At 33.2% G+C, this 25,367-nt stretch overlaps 3 protein-coding genes across 3 annotated transcripts; all 3 read right to left on the bottom strand.

The window, feature by feature from the left end:
- Nucleotides 1–11,576: 11,576 nt before the first annotated feature.
- On the bottom strand, nt 11,577–13,841 carry LOC115982040. The gene has a single exon (XM_031104516.1). It carries the CDS (start codon nt 12,871–12,873, stop codon nt 11,887–11,889), a length of 987 nt encoding a protein of 328 aa, XP_030960376.1. The 5' UTR covers nt 12,874–13,841; the 3' UTR covers nt 11,577–11,886.
- Nucleotides 13,842–17,572: 3,731 nt separating this feature from the next.
- On the bottom strand, nt 17,573–19,865 carry LOC115982670. The gene has a single exon (XM_031105338.1). The coding sequence runs from the start codon at nt 18,808–18,810 to the stop codon at nt 17,785–17,787; it is 1,026 nt and encodes a 341-aa protein (XP_030961198.1). The 5' UTR covers nt 18,811–19,865; the 3' UTR covers nt 17,573–17,784.
- Nucleotides 19,866–20,866: 1,001 nt separating this feature from the next.
- On the bottom strand, nt 20,867–25,152 carry LOC115982672 (serine/arginine-rich splicing factor RSZ21). The gene is made up of 6 exons (XM_031105339.1): nt 24,925–25,152; nt 24,488–24,595; nt 23,622–23,710; nt 22,303–22,555; nt 21,387–21,509; nt 20,867–21,191 (listed from the first exon to the last, which is right to left on the bottom strand). Exons 2-6 carry the CDS (start codon nt 24,574–24,576, stop codon nt 21,185–21,187), a joined length of 561 nt encoding a protein of 186 aa, XP_030961199.1. The 5' UTR covers nt 24,577–24,595; nt 24,925–25,152; the 3' UTR covers nt 20,867–21,184.
- Between the last annotated feature and the right edge of the window lie 215 nt (nt 25,153–25,367).

The following is a 25,367-nucleotide window of genomic DNA, read 5'->3' on the forward strand; positions in this document are numbered from 1 at the left end:
TCAAGGATATAGTTAGTGGAAACCACTCGGCATTACATGAAAGATAGGGTAGTTAATTGTGAGAAATAACTACCCACCTCCTTGCTTCATGGGATCACTATAGGCTGAAAATAACTACCATCCATTGCTATAATAGATGACAATTGTATGAAGAAAAGGAGACCAAGCACATCAAAAAGAACAAAGAGAACATCTTCATGAGATCATGCCTTCTTAGATAAGTGTGTGCTTGAAGACTCATCTATTTTTTTGGGTAAAGGTTTAATAATTTGCAACAATTATAATTTGGAATTAGTACTTTTTTGGGCAATTTTTTTTTTTTTTTTGATGTTTCTTTTACACAGTTTGATGCTTAACCAAACTGCATAGTTTGTGTTCTAAATTTAATCTGTGTTCTATTGTAATAGTAATCAAAGAAAAGTAATGAGTAAGCTTTAACCCACAAACGCATATTAAAAAAAAGATAATCATAAGAAAATAAAGAAATGAAGAAGACACAAAGTCCAAATAATTAAAAGGTTGTTGATTTCTTTATAAAAACAAAATAGAAAAAAGCAATGTACATTGACATACTTGTTGAACTGAAACAATTAGAACTGCACTTTTGTTTTAGATTTTGAATTTAGAAAAGATGATGATGATAGTGTAGAGAAAAAGAACATAAAATTGAGAGGAATTGAGGAAGAAATAAATTGTAGAAGTTGAGTAACTAATGTGACAGTTATCCTATTTTGTAGGCAGTGTTTTACATGGGAGTTAGAGATTATATTTAGCATGTTATCCTTAAGTTTTATCTCTAATTTTTAGTATATTTTTCTTCTTCAAAATCCAAACAAAGAGATTTGAGGGGGAAAAAAAAAATCAAACGTGAGATGAGATCAAGGAGCAAGGGAAACTGGGTATTCAAAAAAAAAAAATGTTAAGTCTTTTTTTTTTTTTTTAATGCAAAAAAAGGAGTTAAGTCTTGATAAAGGAAAAAAAAAAAAAAAAAAAAAAAAAAGAAGAAGAGTGAAAACGTGGAGTAATGCTTAGTTTGAAAATCAACTGGAGTTAAATATGAGAGTTAACCATTGCCTATTTTGTAGGCAAGCTGCAAGATAGGTTTAGGGAGCTTGGGTTTGCACAGTAAGCTTTTAACTACCCTTCTAACTACATTTAGGGTTGGAATGGCTTGGGTTTGCATGGTGGGCTTTTGAAGGCCCATGACTACTAAGGCCCACTATTGAGGCCTTTTTCTCTATTAAGATGTTACCCACGCCTCAAGGCTTGTCTAATTCAGCTGGTCCATTGGCCTTAATTGTAATTAGTAATCACAAGTTGTCCTTTGAGAATTTTCAAAAAAAAAAGAATCTTAACCAAAGTTGCACCTTTTTCCCATTATTTTCCATTTTTGTTCTCCTTTGGTGATTTTACCTCTCCTCTATTTTCCTTGACATAAGCCTTCTATGATGGGAACTATCTCATTTGTCCTTAAGGATAGTCACTGTAAAAAGAGCTTATAATCATTGTTCAAATCCGTAGATGTGGACATGGTTATTTTCATTCTAAATGGATGAGACTTTCATAAGTATTTTGTGTTGAGTAATGTTAAAGCCACAAACATTTGTACAAATTCTTGATGGGGCAAATGTTTATTAATTTTTATCTAGGCTCACTATTAACATCACTTTTTTACTTACCAATAACCACTCACCACATTAGCAAAAAGAGACATAAGTCTCTAAGGAATGGAAAGAGAGATAGGCATGGGCATAGTAGAGGATAGAGTTAAGGTATCTTATGGGGTGTGTTTGGATTTTATGTGCAACATTTGTTTATGAAACATCGTTCCCACTTTTGATGCCAATTGTTGATGCAAGATTTTTGGATAGCCAATCTGAACTCTGAATTCCAAACACCTACAAAAAAGAGAGAAAAGATTGAAGAAGTTGCCAAGCGGAGCCTCTCTAGGGGGAGTTACAATGAATGAGATTTTGAATTACTTTTGAAAGCTTGAGGTTTAATTTATTATTTTTAAAAAATTGGGGTTTGATTTATTACTTTTGAAATAAGAAAGTTTAATTCATTACACCTAAAACTATATGATTTCATTTGAAATTTAAAAATGAAAAATAATGAGAGAAAAAGAGAAATGAATGTGTGCTAGCAAATTTGCACTTATAGCACTTTTTTTTCTTCTTTCTTTTGAAAAATAAAATTACATTTATGTTCTATTAAAATGAGATTTTACTTGGTGATCTCATATTTAATGAGGCTTAAATTATTTAAAATACAAAAAAAAAAAAAAAAACTTAAATTTAAGAAAACAAAAAGAAAAGATTTATAAAAAGACAGTTAGACTTTTTATTTGTAACACCCCTCTAAAATGTTTATTTATCATAAGTATAGAAAAAATAAATCTATAAACATATTTTCATAATACTTGATTTCATAAATATTTCCAACTATTTAAAATAGTCGATTTCTCACTACTCACAAGTATATTTAATTTGACCTTTTTTGAATGAATCAAAATTGCATTTAAAATAACACACACACACACACACACATTTTTATACATATTGTTATAAGGCAAAAGGGATCTAACACATGGTTAGATTGTGTAGATGTGATATGATTGTTTGTTTTGTAATATTTACTGGTTGAGAAGTTGAAAGATTTGTATTTAAAGCAAATGGAAGATTTTAAGGCATACAAGACTGTGATACTATTCTCAAATGTTAAAAATTCTATGTTTTAAGGACTTTTAAGGAAGCAAAATTCAATGAAACAAGTGGAACACCTATTACTCTAAAAATTTGAGGATAATACCCTTATAAACAAGTGAAACAATTATTACTCTTAATTTCCATTGATTACTCTAGTTTATACAACTCAATAGTTAATCAGAGACATATTAATTTCAAGCACCAAAAAATTGAATGACTAGTTATGAAAGTGTTATCGTCCTACTTTAGCAAGATTTTGTGCAATACATTAAAAACTATACATAGCAGTGAAACAACTGATGGTATTCTTTTTTTTTTTTTTCTTTTTTTTAATTCTAAGTCCTGCTTCTTTGAAAGTCCTTGAAATATTTCTCTTCAATGCATTAATATCCTCTTGTTGCTTTAAACAAAAATCCTTCAACTTCTCGAGTTAGAAATCCCACAAAAGCAAATAATCGTATCACTTATACACAATCACACTACAAATTATCAACATATACTAGATCTAGAAAGAGTTGGTATAGACCTGTTTAGGATATCCCAACGCTTTTAATGCTGGCGGTTTCAACCATTGGCAAAGAGGTGAGACGATAGACCCAGCTGAGCTACACCGGCGATTTTAAAACCACTAGTTCAAGATCTAGCAATTTTGTAACCCTATATCGGCAGTTTGTAGAAGTTGTCAAAATATTCCAAGGAACCTATACCAGCTTTATAGCATTTAACATATGTATAACAATATGTTTATACATTTATTTCTTTTTTATATTAAAACATTATTGTTGGCTAATTGTTAAAGTGAAACATATTGATTTTTTTATATACATAAAGCATTTGCAAGAGCAAAATAAAGTTTTGTAATTTTGATAACTAAAAAAGTTGGACTAAATATAATTAATTTAATGTTTCTGATAAAATATTCATTCTTAAACTAATTGTTTAATATTATTAAATTATCCAAAATATTAGCCATTAATTATTTAATGTATATTCTTTCTTGTATTCTTTAATTTTAAACAATTGATTCAACCATACTAGATTCAGTACATATGTGAGTTCCAATTAGTTCAACTGGTAAAAATTTTTATAGTTGAATAAGAGATCTAGGGTTCAATCTCAGTCTACACTAAAAACCGATTGGTGTCTTAGTCTGATGATAAAAAACAAAAATCACAGAAGTGAACGTCATAGGTTGAAACTCTAAAAAAAAAAAAAAAAAGATTCACTACACTTCTTGAGGATGAGTCGATGAGGTCAATTTTAGCATGATATATTTCATCTTCTTGTATAATACACACAAATTAATCTTACATTGTAGAGAACATAGTTGCATTACGATTTTACATGTATAGTTAGATTGTTGGATTGATTTTTTTGGAGAATTTTCTACTGTATGTCCTTGGAAACTTTACCGTGCAAAATTTTCTACCAAGTGACACACTCTTTGAAAAGAATTGAAATACTCTTACCACATCAGAGATAAAAACAATTTAAAAATTGAGACTCTTTATTTATTTTTTCTTTTTTTCTTTTTGAGAACTACTCTTTATTTCCTTTGGCTCAATGCTTCAAGATTACTATTTTTTCATTTGGTTTAATGTTTCAAGACTTTTACTCTCACACACACACACACAAAACTCTTTGCATTTTATTGTAGTGTTTATATTATTATTTTATTGTGTTAAAAGCTAAAATAAAACCACTGATGTTGGACGTTTTGTAATGTGAGAAGGTAAAATAGATATAGTAGCTTTTTGTGGTGCCAAATAGCTAAAAAAATAGCTCAACCAATGTGGATGCTCTTATATTCACATGCCCGCAACCTTTCATGTCATTTCATCACAAATATACCCAAACCAAAAATGATGTCATTTACCTTCAACTTTTCAACGACACCTACATAACTCCAATATTGTCGTACCATTTGATCCTAACACGTATGAGAAGGTAATGACCAAGGAAGGGGCTTGCATTTTTTATTAATCAATGATGGTAGTTTATGGTTTTGATGTTCAAATTGAACGTTGTGGATTTTGTAAAAGTTGTGATTCGCTTTGAGTCTTTGGGTTTTTGGGATTTTGGTTTGGGAAAGTCATAAATGTATTTTGTTTTAGAACTCAAGAGAAAGAAAAAGAAACCTTCTCATTGATTATTTATGAAATTAGCTTTTTTTTTTAGAACTCATAATTTGTAAGTTTCTTTGTAGGTTGTTTTACTGCTATTTTGTGCAATATGAGCCATAATAATAAAAATAAAAATTGATGATAATTTCAAAGTGTTTTCCATTTTTTTAAGAATATGGAAGCCTAACTAAAGGCAATTAAATTTTGATAAATGGATGTATTTTTAGCCAATTTTTATTATTGGGGTCTCTATATTTGGTTGTGAGAATAAAGTAGTTAAGGAAGTTTTTGAGAGGTTGCTTAAATTTATGTAATTATAGGATATAAAATTATTTATGCTTTAAATTTTTATTTATAGACGACTACAGAATTATTTAATCAATTTAAAAAATAAAGTCCACTTTTAACAATAAATATTATAATATGTTAAACTCATATAGTGTTATGCAATTGTTTATAAATAAATAAATATATATATATATATATATATAAAATATGAATTAAGAAAATTAAGTTTCAAAGTAATCATCAATATTGTGGACAAACATAAATATTATATGTACATCTTAATATACATAAAAATAATTTCAAATAAAATCGTAAAATATCCGCGTATCACGCAACACTTCATCTAGTAATTTTAATGACAACATGTATAAATTTGGTAACCATGACAAGAATATCTTAGTGGGAAATACCATGTGGAAGACATTTTTCCATCACTTAAGAAGCTTTGAAACACTTGTCAAAGACCATTTGGCATTACATGAAAGATAGGGTAGTTAATTGAGGGAAATAATTTCCAACTTCCTTACTTTATGGGGGTCGTTATCAGCTGAAAATAACTACCATCCATCTATATATTACTAAAAGCTGAATCGTAGCATTTAATGTTATTACGCTCACATTGAGCCACAGCTATGTCATTCCCATCCTATTTTCTAAATTTTTAATTCAATTTTAAAATAGTTTTCCCAATTTTAAAATACTAATAAAACTAAAATTATTTTCAGCCCTATCTCTACCTTAAAGTCCACTTCTTATACATATAAATCCACTATAAAGCCCAAGCCCACACCCAAAGCCTTTTCAACTAACTCCCTTTATCAAACATGATTGCTTTCATGGTTACAACTTATGTTATTCCCTTCTGTTACACGAATTAAAATTCCTGTCTCCCACGTTTTGTTTCATCGTTTCAGGTTTAGTTCCTTCCCCTTCCCCATCTTTTGATTCTCACAGTTTCAACTTCTATTCTACTGTTTCACTCATGGTTTCATCTTCTTGTTCTACAGTTTCAGCTTCTGTTTTGGCTTCTAACAGTGGCCTCTCTGTCTTCCTTCCTCTCCTCACATCTATATAAATACTGATGTAAGCTGGGTGGTTCAATTGAGGTCTTCCTACATCCCAATTTCTTTTGTACTCTATTCTTTTGCTTGATGGTTTTTTTTTTTTTTTTTCCTTTCTATGTTTGTTTCTGCCTATTTCTTGCTATGGTGTGGATGGTTGTTAGGGTGTTGAATTTGTTATTGCTAGGTTATTTAATTGGATCACTGCTTTTTTGGGTATGTTTAATCGGAGTTCTTTTGGGCATTTTCTAGGTTGGGAAAACCCAGAGATAGTGTGACAATCATGTAGCTAAGCAAAGTTGACTAAAGCTCAAGGTGTGACAATTTGTGACAATCACATTGCCTTTGTTTTGTTCACAGATTTAAATCTGTCACCTTTTAGTTAATGAGACAAAAGCTCATCAAATGGCTGTCCTATGTATGTGTCAAATGGGGGAAGCAAACACAAAAAACAATACACCCCAAAACATAAAATATTAGATCTTTTTTAGTGTATGTGTATTTGCACGTGAGTGTTTGTGTTCATTCATCCAAAAAAAAAAAGTTTTGGTGTTCAAAATGAAAAGGTCTAGGATTTAATTTTGTGAATTCTTATCCGGGTTCATGTGGCTACCTCTTAGAAACTTGATTTTAGGGTACAGTTTCTCTTCTGGATATAAATTTGAAATTCATAAGGAATTTTAAATGCTAATTCATTTTGGTTTCCATTTTGAATTTATAGGTTCTAATTTGAACCAAGATGGAACCACAATAGACTTTGAGTTTGTGTATTTGAACTTTTAGGGGAAATTGATCTTTGGATTTAAATTTTTTATGATTCATTTTGTGGTGGGTTTGTGCATTGAGATTAGAGTTTGGTATTGGTTTCTTTTGAATTGTGGGTTTGGGTTTGATTTAGAGGTGGATTTGTGAATATGAGGTCATATGTTAGATATTTTTACTGATTTAGTAGACTATTGGTGGTGGGATTGGTATTGAACTTGGACTTGGTCTTAACGTTTTGTATTTAAACTTTTGAAGACAATTTCAGGTTTTGCAAATAGGATAGGTTTATATAGTAGAAAGGAGATGAATTGAATCACAATGGTCTTTGAGATTATGTATTTGAAAGTTTAAGGGATTTTGAGAAGAAGGTTTCTTTTTTTAATGATTTATTTCATGGTGGGTTTGTGCATTGAGATTAGAGTTTGGGATATTCTCTGCAAATTTGAAATTTATCATTGAGAATGAATTTTGGGTTCAATGAATTTGGGTCTAATTTAAAAGTGGTCTTGGTCTTAGGTTCTATCCAAATAGAAAAGATTTATACCAGACAACAGCAATGGCTGCCACTGCTGCATAAGATTGGTTTACAAAACTAAGGGGGCCATTGGAAGTTGTCACGGTTTTTAGTGCATAAGATTGTATATTCATGTTGCTAAACTCATCCGAATAGAGATTGTAGTAATGCATGTCAATGACTACATGATTGAAGTTTCCAGCAAATGAGAGTTGCTCCTTTGGATCAGCATTCCCCAACTGGTTTGAAAGGATCACATAAGCACTTGGTGTATACTTTCTCACAACATCATACCCGGATTTATAATAGTTTTTTAGGTTGTCTGGAGTGACTCCTGGTGCATGAGGTTTGTTCATTAACTCAATTGCTGCAAGACTTGGATTGTTGGCTTACCTACGCAAAAACAAGGTCTAATTTAGGATGTAGGGAACATTCAAAATTCATCAGTTGCTCTTATTGGAGTGGTCTATATTGCATATGTGGTCTGTCACTCTTAGATAGCATTCTCAAACCATTTTATCGAAGAAAAAAAAACATTAGCAGTTAATCAAAGATATGGTACTTTATAGTAAGAATAAAAGTTAAGTTTATTGAACCTTTTTGCTATAAAGTCTATGACTGCCACGATATCCTTTATATTGGAATCTCCCCATTCCTGAAATCCATCTCTTGTCCCACTGTGATCATTTCCATTCTATGATCCTCGAACCACATGCAGGTCAGCAATTACTTTCATCCCACATTTCATAAAATTTTCAAAGAAAACATCAATTTAAAGTAATTTGTTACGACCTTTGTTCTTAATAATTTGTGCATCGTGTATCTTAAAAGAGCTTAATTGGGATCATAAGTAAAATTGTCTTTTTAATATATATGGCAGGAAGTTAGAATATGGGAAGACTTTTGGGTCATGGTCATAATTTCAAACACATTGCTAAGATAGCTTAGTGGTTCAACAGCAATTGGTGGTTAGTTTGCTAATTGATGTAATGAGAGGACAGTGGGACTTGGCAAAGTTACAAGACCTATTTGATGTAGCTTCAATTTGTGCCATTGTTAAAATTCCTCTCAATAAGAATTACACCAGATAAGATTATGTGGATAACAAATGCTCAAGGGAGGTTTATTGTGAGGTTAGCATATTTTTTGCAACAGGGGGTGATGTCAAGAACAGAGATCAGTCTAGAAGAAGCAATGAAATTTGAAAATACTATGGAGAACAACTCAGAAAATTTTACCTACTAAATGCAGGTTACAAGAGTTGGCATCATTACTACTTATTACAAGATAATCATGATCTAACATTTTAGGTAGTTTTTCAGGATCATCAAGATCTATTATTGCTTAAGTTTTATAAATTTTTTCTGCTATTAGATAATGCAATTGGTCTGAATGATTGATAGGATGCTTTTAAACCTATATATAATGGTTGCATTATAATGATTTTTAGTTATTTGAGTTTTGAAATTATCTACAAGTTAATTTGTAATTATCGAAATGTTTAATGTTGGCGATGCTCTTTTATTTGTCAGAAAGGAATTGATATTGATATAATGCAGAAGAACATCAATACATGCTGTGCCAAAATTGTATCGCTCTATGACCTATTGCTAGATCAACCTACCGTGCAATCACTTGAAAAAATTCAATAATTCAAGGCTTCATTAAATTCATTGACATTGTACTTGGTTTATCTTTGAAACAATTGAGGCAAAATTCAAGTGCTATATTTGTTTCTTTGGTTGATCTTTGAAATAATTATGGCCAAATTCAAGTGTACTTTTTGGTTCTTTGCAAATATAAGAGGGGAGGAGTCTGGCTTTTTGGTTCTTTGGATCTGAAGGAAAGAGGAAACATTTTGAAAATTAGGCTACTTATTGGCCTTAATAAATAGATAAATCGTCAAATATTTAAAAACAAATTAAAAGTTGCATGTAACTTTGCAATATGAACTAAACATTTCACTTGCATATCTCTTTTTCAACCACAAAGTGTACCAACAATGAGAAGTTCTATTTTGAAAGGGAACTTAACTGGGAAATAAATGTGCTTGCTAGAGGAGCAATGATCTATAAATTTGTTGCTTTCGCAAGACCGGAATGGAGTATATGAATATTAGGAATTAATTTTATAAATAAATAAATAAGTTCTTGATCATTTTTCTCAATTTTCTTGTGCATCGCACAGGTTAGCGACTAGTTTCTATAATAGAAGACAATTTTATGAAGAAAAGGAGACCAAACATATCAAAAAGAACAAGAGAACTTCTTCATGAGATCATGCCTTCTTAGATACAGAATAATATGCTTCTAGTAAAATTGGTACGAGAGAAATCTTCTTGTAGTCATTTTAGTGATCTTCAACATTTGTATTCAAGTGATCTTCAACATTTGTATTCAAATGATCTTCAATTAGATTCAAGTAAGCTTTCATTAAGTTGTGCTCTTTGATTTAGTTCAAGTAATTCCTTAGTTGTTAGTCACAATTCCTTTGTTTTAAATCCAATTTACTTTATTATTGGTATTGCTTTCATGTGTATTGCAATCCCTCCATCTTTAAAAAATTCCTCTTTATTAAGGCAATTACCGAACCCACTCAAAGTTGGGTGCTAGAGAAAATAAATTCATCATGGTATTTATTTTTGTAAAAATGTAATTGAGACCACAGTAGTAGTTGAGACAAAATGGAGAGATTCTTAAGAGTTGCACTTGATGCAAACCGTATTGAAGAGAACATGACCATATTGGATCAACTTGAAGAAGAAGAGGCCAAGTGGAAACAAATTAATGAAAAATTGGTCATATCGAACCTACTTGAATGTTTAACTTTGTGGGATTATCTTGACCCAAATGTAGATTTTGAAATAAAAACAAGAACCTTAACAATTTCAAAATAATGTGCATGGAACGAGGCTGAGGAAAGAATTTCATGAGATAAGCCAATGTCTTCAAGAAAATTCACCAAATGGTCAAACTCAAGAATTAAAACTCAGGGGGCAAGAACTGTCCCATACTTTTAATCTTGAAAAATGTAATTTTGAATGGCAAAAAATTGTCAACGACTCAATGGGCATAAATAACCCATTAGACTCGATATTCTTAATTCAAAAATAAAGAATATGAGAAATTATGGTTGAAAAGTCAAGTTTCCATTAGTACCACTATCTACGAAAATGAGGATCCATGTTGGTAATTTGGATCCTATGATCTTAAATTTTTTTCAAAGTTGTTGGTCCTGTTCAAAGATTATAATGACTCCATGGTTAAAACATTTATTAACCATTTAAATGGCTAAATCATCCATTTGTAAAATTCTGTTATATATATATATGGAGTTGGCTTCAACATCGAGACCGATATAACCTCAAAGTGGTCACAATATTGTTAATCCATTGGATAAATTTGAAAGAAAACCAAGAGTATGAGTCCAGTGAATTGAAAGGCCAGCGAAGTTTATTGATTGTAATAAATCGATGCTATTAACAAAGTCAATATCATGGCTATTGTTTTGATCCTAGTGTCTTGCATGGCTTAAATGTAAGTTTAGCCTGCATATGCAAGTTTGGCCAATTCAAATCTATAAGCCTATACAATTTTTGTTATAGGGTGATAGCCATAGTTTGATGTCCATACTTAGACCTATTTTGGTTAAGATAATAGTAGATCCATCCCAGGTTGCCTTTATCCCAAATAGGAACATGAACATTGCTGAGAACATGCTGCTAGCCCAAGAAGTTGTACATTCCTTTACTCACTCAAAGAAGGAGGTTTAAATGGGGTTGAAACTAGACTTCCAAAAGGCCTACAATTGAATGGAGTTCTATATTAAGGAATCTGCATGATAGTTATAGTGCGGCAAGAACACTTCAAAGTTCAAACACAATGGGCATTGGGGCCTATGTTTTGGTTGAATAGTAGACTTTTACTTTCAAAATCTTGTTACTCATCACCTACTGCATTGACAATCTCAGAAAACAGTGGCTTTCACTTATGCGCTTAAAACACAAACTGGAAAATTTTACAAAATTAAAGTTTTAATTGTTGCATATACATAATTCATGAAATTATCAATTACACCCGAAGAAGAGGGGGGAACCCCAATTTATGAAACTATTGAATACACTCAAAACAAACGCCACTTTATTCAATTCCCCAATAAAGAGATGCTTTTACATAATGCTAAAGAGTCTATACCAGAAAGGCAAGAAAAAAACCAGCAAAGACTGGTTTTTTCAATTGTTATTAACTGGATCTACATAAAGCTCTGCCAAAGAACGAGAATGGTATTAGAAATACATAAATTAAGAACATAAAAGCCTATTATGACCCATTCGTACTTTCAATACTTGGAAATTGACTCCCTAAAACTATTAAAGTTTCTAGATTCTAGTTGTGCTTCAAATATTGATTGTAACAACCAATTCCCAATTATGCATCAATGGCATCAATATCTCTTCCTACTTCCTCATCAACTTTCTTCTCTAAAATCCGCTTCTTGCAATCATAGAAATAGACCGTGCAGACCACCCATTTGAGCGCATTCCCCAAGCAGAACAAGCAAATTTGTGCAACAATTCCTCTCCCTCCTTCATAGCATCCAAAATAGAGGCATGGCAACCTTAAGCTCAGTCCCCAAACAAAGAAAACAAGCATCAAAAGCAGCCCACGCCGCCCAATACCTTTGCTAAAATAAGCAGAAAGCACAAATGCTTCAACCCCATATAACCCCTCCAACGTTGAAATGACAATACTCATATTCCACATAGCACTCCATTCCAAGAATTTTGTTAGTAGTACTACAAAAGCTACCCCATAAGACACAGCAAATAACACATCAACAACAGAATTTGCAAATATAACATAGTAGTTTGTGGCTAACCATATCAATCCGAGTAGAGTGCAAGTTGATAAGAAGAGAACGTAAAATGATGTGACAAAAGTGCCTCTCAGTCTTGCTCCATAAATGGGCTTATGTATCATCTCCTTGAGAGTCATTGGTGTCTCTTCTGCATATATCCTTGATGCCAAATCAACAGTCACAATCACGGTGCAAAGCTCAAAGAGATGAAGGGGCACCAGATAAAGGAAGCTAAGTTGAACCAATTCATGAAAAAAATCTTTGGTCACTGTTTTTACCAAAAATTCAGGTAACGGCCAATTATAGGTGGAGTAACTAGGTGGATGCTTTAGGATATGTGAGGCTTCAACAAAAGTCCTTTGAAGGAAAGTTTCATAGTAAACCATGAAACCAAAAAAAGGGAGTGATGCCAGAAAGATAAAGATGATGAAGTTGAAATTCTTGAAAGAGACTATTAGAGCTTCTCTAAGGATATCAAAGACCTCCAGCTTCTGTTTTTGCAAATCATGACTTTTCTCAAGCAATTTCTGGTTCATCATAATATGATTATTTTCCATCTCCCAGCCTTACATTTCTGATCTCAATGACACCTTTGGTAGATGAAGAAGATGAGAGTGGTCTTGACTTTCATTCGCTAATGGATCATGAGGTCTTTGTCCACTAAATAACTTAATTATTATCATGGAGGACTTGGACTTTTCAACCTACTAATCACATTCTCTTCATGAGAGAGCTAGCAGTGCCTCAGGTAAAGCTAAATAAAAGCCATATGGGCATACACACTTTTGAAGACAGGAGACATATACAATGAAAAAGTAATGCTACTATTTTACAACATTTTTACATCTGGACCAATTGTTACTGGTTTTCATCTGGACCCATTACTAACATCACTTTAACACTTACCAATAACCACTCACCACATCAACCATTTGTAAATAATTTGTATCTCTAGCATTTTTCATAATGAAAATAGAGGTGGGATGAAGATGACTTCCTGCATGATCTTGGTATCTGCAGACCATGTTCCATGTAAAGCTAGGACTTGACTCCTTGACCAAGGGCTGCTAGCTAGGATATAATGAGCATTTGCACACCACCCAGGCCCCTTGTTCATACACTTGTGTAGACCCCAACTAGTTCTTTCAATTTTTTAAAATTCATGACTCCTCAAATGGACAGCTTCCACCCACCCACATATATGTGAGAATTTCACAAGGATTCTGCAGTTTCAATGTTTCGTGAAGTTTTCATATGGTTTCTGACCCTCTCATCCAATAGTAACCCACAATAGATAGTGACCAAAACACCCTAGCTGACTTCATCACAATGAGGATCACCAACAAGGACAAAATGGGTAGCTGACAAAAAAGCTCAATTAATCAAAGTTAAGGAATCTCTGCCTTAAACTCCCAGAAGGGAAGCAAGTGCCTTATCTGGGAGTTTCCTCTTAGTTTCTTTCTCATCAACATGGCCTTACCTTGCTAACATTTTTCACAATTTTTAACATATTCTATTGTGATTGGAATACCATCATTTTTACATAGAACCAGAGTGGTTTATTGCATTTTAGGGCCAGCAACAAAGATTAAAATGAGACATTTTATATTTTTAAATATTATTTAAATAATTTTTAATTAAAATATATTATTCTTGCATTTTTATATGCAAAATTATATATTAAATTTTTGTATTCAAGTTCCTCTAACATTTCTATAGATAATATGGCTAATCAATTTAATCTTTTTTATGACATTGTCGATTTTAGTTATGATTTTATCAACTTTAATCTTGAAAACTTCTTTACGTTGAAGCAACTATAATAAGTATTCTCTAGAAGCCATACGTGCATTTGGAGAAGAATCTAACTTTTTTTTTTTTTTTAACAACTAGTGTATATTATATAAAAATAAAATTTAAAAAAAAAAAAAAAAAAAAAAAAAAGAGACAAAAACATAAACCACCAGCCACATCAGAATCTGGTGAATCGTAAAAATGTTTGTGGACTACATATCTCACTCCCCATCAGATAAAACATAAAGTAAAGGTAGAAACTAGCAATCTAGTTAAAAGCAAAGTAGCAAACACAGATTTGAAAGATTTTTTCAAGGCAAACCTCAAACTTGAAGAGAATGGTTGGAATGGAGAGTCTGTCGCACAGCAAAATTTTAGCAAATATAAATAAAGAATTTTGTTCTGTTTTGTTTTTTGTGTGTGTATGAGAGAGAGAGAGAGAGAGAGAGATTGAGATTAATCTTCTTCTTCTTCTTTTTTTCATTTATGTTAATATTTTGGGTGTGATTTTGTAATCCTACATTGGGCCTTCTTTCCCGATTTTTATTCTTTGGTGTTTTTTTCTTCTCTTATTTATTGGCTATATTTTGGGGTTTAATTAATACATTTTTCCAATCTATTTTTTATAATTAAAGAACCAACATAATTTGAAAAATTTGGGAGCCTTATGTAGTCGCCTAAAGCAACAGTAGACCTGCATGAATTTATCGTTGATACCACTTTTATTTATTATTAGTCACAAACTCACAAGATGTATGATAAACTTTTTTTTTTGGTATATAATATGGTATAACATATAATTTTTTTCTAAAATTTGTTAATGATAATTTGTTCTCCCTGCAAACTAATCAATTTTTAAAAGTATTTTTCATATCTCTATCTCTACAAATAGATCATTCTATTATTTTGGGTGTGTTTAATTGGATTTTTTTTTTATGGGGATTCATATTCTTCTAACTTATGTTACAGTATGTTATGTTTTTCTTCTTTTCTTCTCTTTTCTGTACAACTAAACTTTTAATTTCAAATTTTTTATTCAAATTTCTCATTTTCTTAAAAAGATTACATTATAATCAATACGCACGGTGTGAGATTTGCTGTCAAAAATTAGAGTCCGTTGGCCATATTTTGTGGGAGTGTCCTTTGGCAAGAAATGTATGGGCGATTTGCCGAGGTAAAATTCAGAAATGTCCTAATGATGCTAGGGAATTCTTTGCTCTGTTCCGGATGCTTGTTGATCAGCTTCCACAGCTGGAGTTGGATAGATGGGCGACAATATCATGGGCACTATGGAATGCTAGAAATAATTATATTATTTTGAACATGTTCAGCAATATCCTAGTGTAATCCTAGATGGAGCACTCAGTTTCCTGGCAGAGTATCGGAGGTTGCTGGCTACAATGACTAATTCTTAGTCTCTGTTTTGTTGAAACTTGACAGTTCTGAAGTGTGATTTTGTTTTGTTTTTTGAAAAGATTGGTATTGTGGTGTTGTTTTGAAAGATCTGTATTGTGATGTTGTGGTTTAAAAACTCAATATTGTGGTGAGTGGGACTTGGGCTTCGTTTGGGTATTTTGTCTTAGTTTTTCTCCCTCAATGCTCTAGCGTGGTCTTCTCCATATTGTAAAGCCTGTGGCTCTGTGCTCTATCTAGGTAGGTCGTCTTTTTGTATATGCGCTTTCTTTCCCTAGTGCTGGTATTTAGCGCAGGTAGTATACCTCTTATACGTTTAAATGAATAAAATATCTATCTCTTACCTTAAAAAAAAAAAAAAAAAAAAAAAAAAAAAAAAAAAAAAAAAAAAAAAAAAAAAAAAAAAAAAAATCAAACCAAAACTATAAAGAGAGAGAACTTGTGGTGGGAATTTCCAAAAACACAACACCAATCAACCAAAGTAGAGTTATAAAAATATATATAAAAAAAAAAAAAAAACACAAAAAAATTATCAACTTAAAATAGATTTTCAAGAAAGAATAAAAAATTGATAAACAAAGAATAGCTAATTTATAGAAAGCATATGAGGAGAAGAAGAGTTACAATGAACGGTATAGTTGTAAGCTCTAGATTATTCAAACCATATATGTAATAGAATAATATTATACCACTATAATGTTATCATTAAAATAATAATAATAATAACAGCTTAAAAATGTATTCAAATCATATCAACCCAAAGTAGAGTTCCAAAGAATTGAAAAATTCATCAACCTAAATAGAGATGCAAGAAAGAACAAAAAAATCCACCCATAAAGAAAAAGAGAGAGTACTTACTTTTTGTGTGGAGAAAATATGGATTGAATAAGTTAGAGATTAGAAAGATTATGGTAAAGAATATAGGAAGAAGAATAGACAAAATAAAAGAAAGAGAAAAGGTAATGGTAAGTTAGAGACTAGTGGAGAGATAAAAAGGTAAAAATGAATGAGAAATGTTAGAGAAAGTATAACAATAAAGTGAGAAATTAATAATGAGAAGATGAGTAAAAAAAATGAGAGAGGAAGGGTTGGCAGAATGAGAGAATATCAAAATTAATTGCTACATTTTAATTTTAATATATTATATAGATTACTTGCTATTCTTCTTTACTAATACACATATTAGAGTAGATAGTGGCTGGTTGTTCTAACTGATTCTTTTTTCTTTTCCTTTTTTTATAAATAAAAAAGGGAGGCTTGCACTTGTGATCACTATCCCCCAGCCCTGTCCAATTCTAGAAGGCATTCATTTACGACTTTTGATCAACTATGTCATTTACACAGTTTGATCAACTAAACTCCTCTAGTATCACTATTCATTCTTACTTCAATTCCATATTTATCCTTCTTAGTATATGCTTTGTTCTAAATAAAAATTCTCTAAACTATTTAGAGTTTACTACTCTATGAATCACAATTTGTCACACATAAAATTTTCTTTGCTAATAAATTTTTAATGTTTCATTCAAGATGGATAAGTGCATATTGTTACATTATGGAGGATGAGTTTTATTCTCTTTATGAAGTTTGATGTGCATGTACATGTTTGCATAATATGGACATTAGAAGGAATTTTATCTATGTGAACATAGAAATGGTGTCGCTCCTTAACAAAAGTTGCAGTTTTCTCTTGTAAATGATCATAAACCTAGGGAGGAGTACTAAGCCATAATAGTGACAAAAAGTTGTGAATTTCAATTTTTAGTGTTTAAGATGTACTCAAATGTGTGTTTTCTTGCATTGAGGTAAAAAAGTTTTGGTTTAAGCTTTTATCACTTTAATTTCTTGGAGTATGAAGATTAGTATATTAGGTTTAAGTTAAAAGACATATTTACTTTTTATGCATTCCAGAGTATCAACTATTTTGAATTTGAATATTACAACCTATTGGAGGATTGTAGGTTGTAATTTGTAAGAGATTCTATTTAAACAATTGAAGAATGCAAAGTATTTTAAAAAATCGAGTTTAAGAATCTCACTCAAGCGATGGGCACGAGACCTAGAAATACATCAATGAAGAACATAAAAGCTTAAAACAAAAAATAGAAAAGTTTATCATACAACATTCATAGTAACATGACTTGGAAATTGACTCCCTACACTTATTGAAGTTTCTAGCCATGATTCAAATATTCAAACCAAGTTCAGGGAAGAGATTAGCCTCTCTTCCTACTTAGTGAATGCCACAAACCAATTCCTCATTATGCACCAACAGCTTCGATATCTCTTCCAACTTCCTCATCAACTTTCTTCTCTAAAATCCGCTTCTTGCAATCATAGAAATAGACCATGCAGACTACCCATTTCAGCACATTCCCCAAGCAGAACAAGCTGATTTGTGCAACAATTCCTCTCCCTCCTTCATAGCATCCAAAATAGAGGCATGGCAACCTTAAACCCAGTCCCCAAACAAAGAAAACGAGCATCAAAAGCAGCCCACGCCCCTCGCTACCTTTATTAAAATAAGAAGAAAGAGCAAATGCTTCACCCCCATATATCCCCTCCAACACTGAAATGACAATGCTCATATTCCACATAGCACTCCATTCTAAGTATTTTGTTAGCAGTGCTACAAAAGCTATTCCATAAAACACTGCAAAGAACACATCAATGGCAGAATCTTTGATAATAAAATGGTAGTCTGCGAATAACCACATCAATCCAAGTTGAAAACTATTTGTGATTAACCATATTAACCCGAGTAGAATACAAGTTGATACGAAGAGAATGTAAATTGAAGTGATAAAAGTGCCTCTCACTCTTGCTCCATCGTAAAGCTTATTTATCATATCCTTCATTTGCTTGAGAGTCAATGGTCTCTCTTCTACATATATCTTTGACGCCAAATCAACAATCACAATCACACTGCAGAACTCAACGAGATGAAGAGGCACCAGATAGAGGAAACCAAGGTGAAACAATTTTTGAAAAAGATCTTTGGTAATTTGAAGACTCGTTTCTTCGGTTGAAAAATCAGGAATCGACCTCTTATAGTAGAAGTAACCAGGAGGCACGTTAACGATATTTGAGGTTTCAACCAGTGTCCTCTGAAGGAAAATTTCATAGTAAACCATGAAGCATAAAAGAGGCAGGGAAATCAGAAAGACGAAAATGATGAAATTGAAATTCTTGAAAGAGATTGCAAGAGCTGCTCTAAGGACATCAAAGGCCTCCAGCTTCTGGTTCCGCTTATCATGAATGTTCTCGCCCAGCTTCTGCTCTGGCATAATGTGATTGCTATTGATCTTCGCGTCTTTCTTTTTGGAGCTTAGTGTTCAGTGTTTTGGATCTCAATGTTTAGTGTCAACAAAGTAGATAGATAAAGATGATGGTGGTGGACTTGACTTCCTTGCTCATCTGTTAGTCCATATTGAGAGTGAAAAATGGTGCCATTGACCCAATGGTCTTTCATTTGGCTTCCCCACTAATTCAATTATCAGAGGACTTGGAACTGGTCAAGGTCTCTATTGAGATAAATATATAGAACACAGAGAGAGAGGAAGGATGTTTCCTTGGTTCAGTGGTTGCCATGTCTTATTCAAACTTGAAAGCAGATTGTCTTGGACGGCACGCAGGTCATACATAGCTTTGTTAATATGCCATTTGCATTTCATTTTAGCCTTTTGATCAGCAATTTGTCCTTTTGGAAGGACGTACTGCTTCACTTGCATGTCATTTTACACCATTACACCTATGATAACTTGGTAATCTAATCTTTCTCCATGTCCGATAAACCACATGCCTTTGAATACTTCCTATCAAATACATGTCACTTCCAAGTCGAATGTAAGCGTTGAGACTACAACCACATGCCTTTTTCAGGTTACTCCGATTAAAATTAAGTGGGTTCAAAATAAAAATTTTCATAATATCATTTTCAAGTTACAACATACGTATTAGCTCTCAATTATGACTGCTGGATTCAACGCAGTACTACTCTTTTTCATTGCATTACTACTCCCTTACTGGAGAAAAAAAAAAAAAAACACTGAAAACGATACAGCAGCATAACAAAAGTACAAGTTGATGTACGGAAAAAGAGTACAGAGCTTTGATGTTTCCAACCAAGACCTCCAAAATTCAAATCCCCCCACCCGATTGTAATTATCTAATTATCAATAATAATTAATAAATAATGATATAGGGAAGAAGTACACGTAGATATTAAGAGAAGAGGGGGGATCTATAGAACAGACAGCATGCATTGACTTCACAATAATTGGGGAGTCGTAAAATTAAGCCCGTGTAGAAATTACCAGGTGGAAGGATAAGGACATCATATTTGAAACCAAATCACTAATACTTAAGAATCACAGCATGTATCAAAATAAAATAAAAGAATCACAGCAAACATAAGAGGTACCTAAAGCAAAATAGTCAGGCCAAAAAACAAGCTTAGGAGTAAACACTACCAGCAGACTACAGGAACAGGAAGAGGGAAAAAAGTCACTGATTGCTAATGACCACACCAGATGCAGGCTTACAAGCATCAGGGAATATATGAAGATTACTGAAATAAGGAAGTGTTGTATGCACAAACTACCTAACGATGTAGCAGAAAAAAACTGGGGGTTCTGAAGAGCCTCTAGGTGCAATGAAATCAGCCTTTCATGTTAATTCTCAGCATAGGCTTCCAAGCACCAGGCATTATGTCCATAAATGATCACCGTAAACATACTCAAAAGAAAGAACCCAATGAACAACTTCATCTTCTTCAACCAGCCTTTAGAGAGAGTTGAAGGTGTTAGCTAGAGGAGAAGCTTTGTTGCAGACTAAATCATCAAAAAGGGGTGCAGGCAACCAAGTTTCTCATAAATTTTCAACACATGGTACAAGCTGAACAAGATGCAGATGAGTAGATAATGTCGTGCACAGAAGCAGAGATGGGGAGCAATTAACAGCTTTGTTGCAGACCAGATCATCAAAAAGGTTTGTTGGCAACCAAGTTTCAGCATAACAACACAAAGTACAAGCTGAACAAGATGCAGATGAGTAGATAATGTCGTGCAGAGAAGCAGAGATGGGGAGCAATTAACAGCTTCATCTTCATGAACAAAAAGGTTAACTAAATTAGAAGCTTTGTTGCAGATGACTACACTAAAAAAGGTACCGCATGCAACCAAGATGCAGGAGCAACGACGACTAGATGACTGGTGCTGAGAAGCAGAGATGGGAACCATGTGCACTAAGATGCAGTATGCGGCGAAACGATGCCATTTAGCCGAAATCACACCTCAAAACAAAACATGTAAACTTTTTAGGAATCTCTAATCCAAACAGATCTAAGCTACCAAAGTTAGTTAAAATAAAAATATAATAGCCAATAAGGTGACAATTTAAAGTAGGAAAGAGACCTCCAAGTTTCAGTAAGCTGAAGAGAGAAAGCCAGCGCAAAACGGTGTCCAAGGCACCCCTTTTGGCGGCTAAAACACTTTGTAGATGCTATCCATACCCAAGTTTCTATCATTAACCATTGTCACGACATGAACATAACTAACAATGATTCTTGTTTGTTCAACCATTTCTACAAGAACTACAGTAAAGCAAAGATGGCACCGTAACATCATTCAGCGTGCATTTCAGATCACATACCATCCATCCTTAGTCTCTGCAGAGAAAAACAGAAAGAAAAAAATCAATCATAAGAGCTTGGATGAAAACAATAAACAAATGTAGAATGATGTTCTGTTCAACAATGATAAAGGACTTGTCATGGTTTCTTTGAAAAGTTGTCCCTTCAAAGTGTTGAACTCCCCAGGTAGTTAAACTAGCAACATCATTAACTAGTACAAACAAGACATACCCATTAGCATAAGGTGAATCTTGGCGAGCACGGCGATATGCAGGGGACCTGCTGTAGCTGCGACGTCTAGGAGGCGAAATGCTGCGGCGACGTGGAGATCTTCTGCCACGGGGACTATAACTCCTGCAATGAGATAACAAATACAAACCATCAACATTTGAAATCCAAACTCATTATATCTAATTAACTACAATTCCATTGATTAATCAAATAGATAAAAATTCAAACTTCCAAAATATCATGTCATACATTAAAGAATGATAACAATGAAGGAAAAGGCACTAACTGAAATTTTACATAAGCTGAGAGAAATCAAGCCACAATGTACTTTTCAAGATAATAAAGAATGATTTTGATAAATAATACAAAATCTTGAAAATGAAGAAGATATGCATTGATAATTTTTCACATGCTTCAATTTGTAATATATAGTGGGTAAGAAATTCCCAGACAAACCCCAGTAAATGTTACCAAATTAACAATTGTGGAAGAAGACATAACCACGCACACCCAGAGGACTCAAACACCACATAAGTTAGATTAACAATTGGAATTGAGAAAGGTGACTTGCGGGCTAGGTGAACAAAGAAAATACAAACAAATCCACTATGTTATATTCTCACATTAATCCTTTAAAAAACATCATAAGATGCTTCACCTGTTACATACTATTAACGGTTCAGTATCACATGCATACTCTATAACAAATTCATCTTCCAGCACCAAAGTTAGTACCAGTTGCATGGCACATACATATGAGCCATTTGTTTTTCTTCATGACCAAAACATCATACGATATTGGAATTGCTGATATGGAATGGCAGTCAGATCTTTGGATTTATTAAAATTGATAAAATCTTCAAAACATTCAATGCAAGGTATAAAAATCTAAGCAACACCACACCCTTCAACCCACCTGCGCCCATACCCATAGTCTGGACTCCTCCGACGTCGAATAGGGCTAGGGCTTCGACGTCGTCCACTTCCCAAGCCTCGTGAGCCAATGCGCAAGCGACATTCTCGAGCAAAATGACCAGGTTCTCCACACTCATAACACTTTAAGTCCTCCCCTCCACCACGCCCACGTCCACCACCGCCGCCACCTCCACCGCCACGGCCTCCGCCACCCTTAGAATTATGAGAAAGCTCCACACGCCAACCATTTTTCCCTGTAAAAGAAGAGTCTTGATTTTTATTTTATTATTTTTAAGTCTTGAGGATTGAAGAGTGGGAGGGAAGAAAGCTCTAACTTTCAAATCCTTGACTGCCATTGAAGAAAGTTAGTAAGACACTAGGATGGAAACTTTATACAGAAAATTACCTGGAGCTTATCAGACATAGCCATGACATTTGCATGGGCCAAAGAACAAGCTAGCTAGAAAAGTATCCATAACAACATTGGTTTAAAACAGAAAAACTCAGACATGCTACGTATGATTTTAATAAAATCCATGCACCTCAAATAGCTTATGACCTCAAGATAAGGTAGATGCATGTCAATGACACTGAAGGGACAAAATATCAAAATTGATACCCAGATGCAAGAAAACCAGGCCTTTCGGTTATATAATAGCATATTGCAGTCAACCAGGCCCCAAAGTTCTATCTTCTAAAAGAACAGCAAAGATAATTAAAAAACTCGTGATTTTCATTGATGATTTCTTGCACACATTGGTTAACAAATCACCATCTGTATATAGAAAAGAAATTTGATGGCATGGACATCTAATGTTTTGCTTTTCTTTGGGTAAATTTTAGCCCCAAGAGGAGGAAGGGGAGATTAAAACTAGTGACCTCCACTTCAAGAGGCATGCTCCCCAGCCAATTGTGCCACCCCTTGGTTTTAGAGATCCAAATGTTTCACTGTAATTTCTATATACAGTACTCTAAAGGACTTATTAGCTCAATTCACCTTAGTGTAATTTCCAGTTATTCATATTGACACTTCATAATAATATGTCATCCTTCCAGATCTATCTCTCTCTCTCACATCACGCACAGAGATAAATATCAGTATACTATTAAAAAATTGAAACTTTCTAAGAAATACAGAAAAAATGTTCTTCACATGAATGCATCATTAAAAATACAAGTAACAAGAACAAAACAATGCATTCAAATATGGTAATCAGAAACAATGAGAGAGAGAAAGTAAAGTTAAGCATTTTAAAAAACAATAATGATAGAATCACTGAAGTGATATAGAACAACAAATTAAAGATTCACTATACTGACCATCCAATGCATGTACGGCATCTAGAGCATCCCTGCGATCATCAAACTCAACAAATGCATATCCTGGTGGTCTTCGAGCAACCCAAACACTGCATAATTTCATTAAGAGCTTCAACATCAGGCAGATATAAAGTTTGTTTCTCAAACAGAAAAATGTGACAACAAACAAGCAGACATATGCCGCCGCCACCCCCCCCCCCTCCCACACCCCACAAAAAGGAGAAGGAAACAACAGATTACAATCTATTCAATCAGCATTGCAAACATATAAATATCACAGAAAATAGTTACAATTTATCCCCATCGTGCCGCAAATTAGAATTGCCTAATTCATTCTTTGCTAAGATTCATATGCCATAGCATATTAATATAAATGCAACTTCGAATTGACAAGAGTTCTCTAATTAAAGCAAAATGACTACCAAGTTGTCATTTAATTTGATCATGTCAACTCCAAAACATATTAACACGATAATACCATATATTTCGTCATTGATAGAAAGGCCGTAAGACAATCACTCAATTAAGCCTCAGAAGCACTACAAATTATCACAAAACTGGCACACATCATCAACTAAAAATTTCATTAAAATTGAACCAATTCTTCAGTGAAAAAGAAACCATTTGGGGCTCAGCAAATTGAAACTAAAAGGCCCCATTTCATCGAAAACCAAAACCGGGGCCTTCAAGTTCCATCAATAACCCAATTCCAAGTGCCAAACACAGCAACTAGAAATGGTAAAAGCTAATAAAAAGCAACATAGCATACAGTTTTTCAATAATGAAAATCTGTTTTCACAAAAAAAAAAAAAAAAAACAAACAAACAAACACAAACAATTTAATAATGAAAGTGAACATTTCTTACCTCCGAAGAACACCATACATTCGGAATTCATCTTCGAGATCCCTCTCGGACACTCGTTGATCCAAATTCCCAACATAAACCCGAGACATTGTAGCCACCCAGTGAAACCTAAAGAAGCAACCCAAACAAATAAAACTTTCTACCTCAAAATTTATACCAAGAAAAAGCAATTAGAGACAAAATACTTATTTTCCCGCATACTAAAACCCCAACCAAAAAAAAAAAAAAAACTGAAACTTGAAGCAAAGATCCTCAAAAGATGAAAGCTTTTTTTTTTCCAGGAAAGCACTATTTTCAGGCGAAACAAACAAAAACCAAAAGGTCCGATAAATGATTACAGACAGTGTTAAAGATGAGAGACAACTAGAGTTTTGTTTTGTAGACACGGATCGTGCAAAAGGCGAGTAGATGATAGTAGAGACATAGTAATGGGTTACCTTGTGGAAGAAGTTAGGGTTCTGTGAGAGAGATCGTAATCGATCAGAACCAAAACGAAAACGAAAACGAAATCGAAACCCTAGTGAAATGGGCAGAGCTGTAAAACCCTAGGGAGGACCAAAAGCTTCTGAGACCGTAGTTTAGTTTGAGTGTGCAAAAGTCTTTTAAGTCTACGGAACCATCCTCGGACCTCAGCTGTTTTTGTGTGTGTCTTTGTCTTTTTCTTTGTTCTTTATAGCTTTATTTGGGCCTGTCATTAAGCCCGGCCCATTTACCATATGTTCAAACTAGGGGTCCGTTTGGATTGAACTTATTGTTGCTGAAACTGAAAACTGAAAACACTGTAACAAAATATTTTTAAACATGTAAATAATACCGTGGGACCCATTTTTAATATTTTTTAATACGTGAACAGTGCATGCACAGTGTGTAAACAGTGCAT

The sequence above is a fragment of the Quercus lobata genome, chromosome 3, assembly GCF_001633185.2.
Source record: "Quercus lobata isolate SW786 chromosome 3, ValleyOak3.0 Primary Assembly, whole genome shotgun sequence".
In the NCBI taxonomy this organism is placed as follows: domain Eukaryota; kingdom Viridiplantae; phylum Streptophyta; class Magnoliopsida; order Fagales; family Fagaceae; genus Quercus; species Quercus lobata.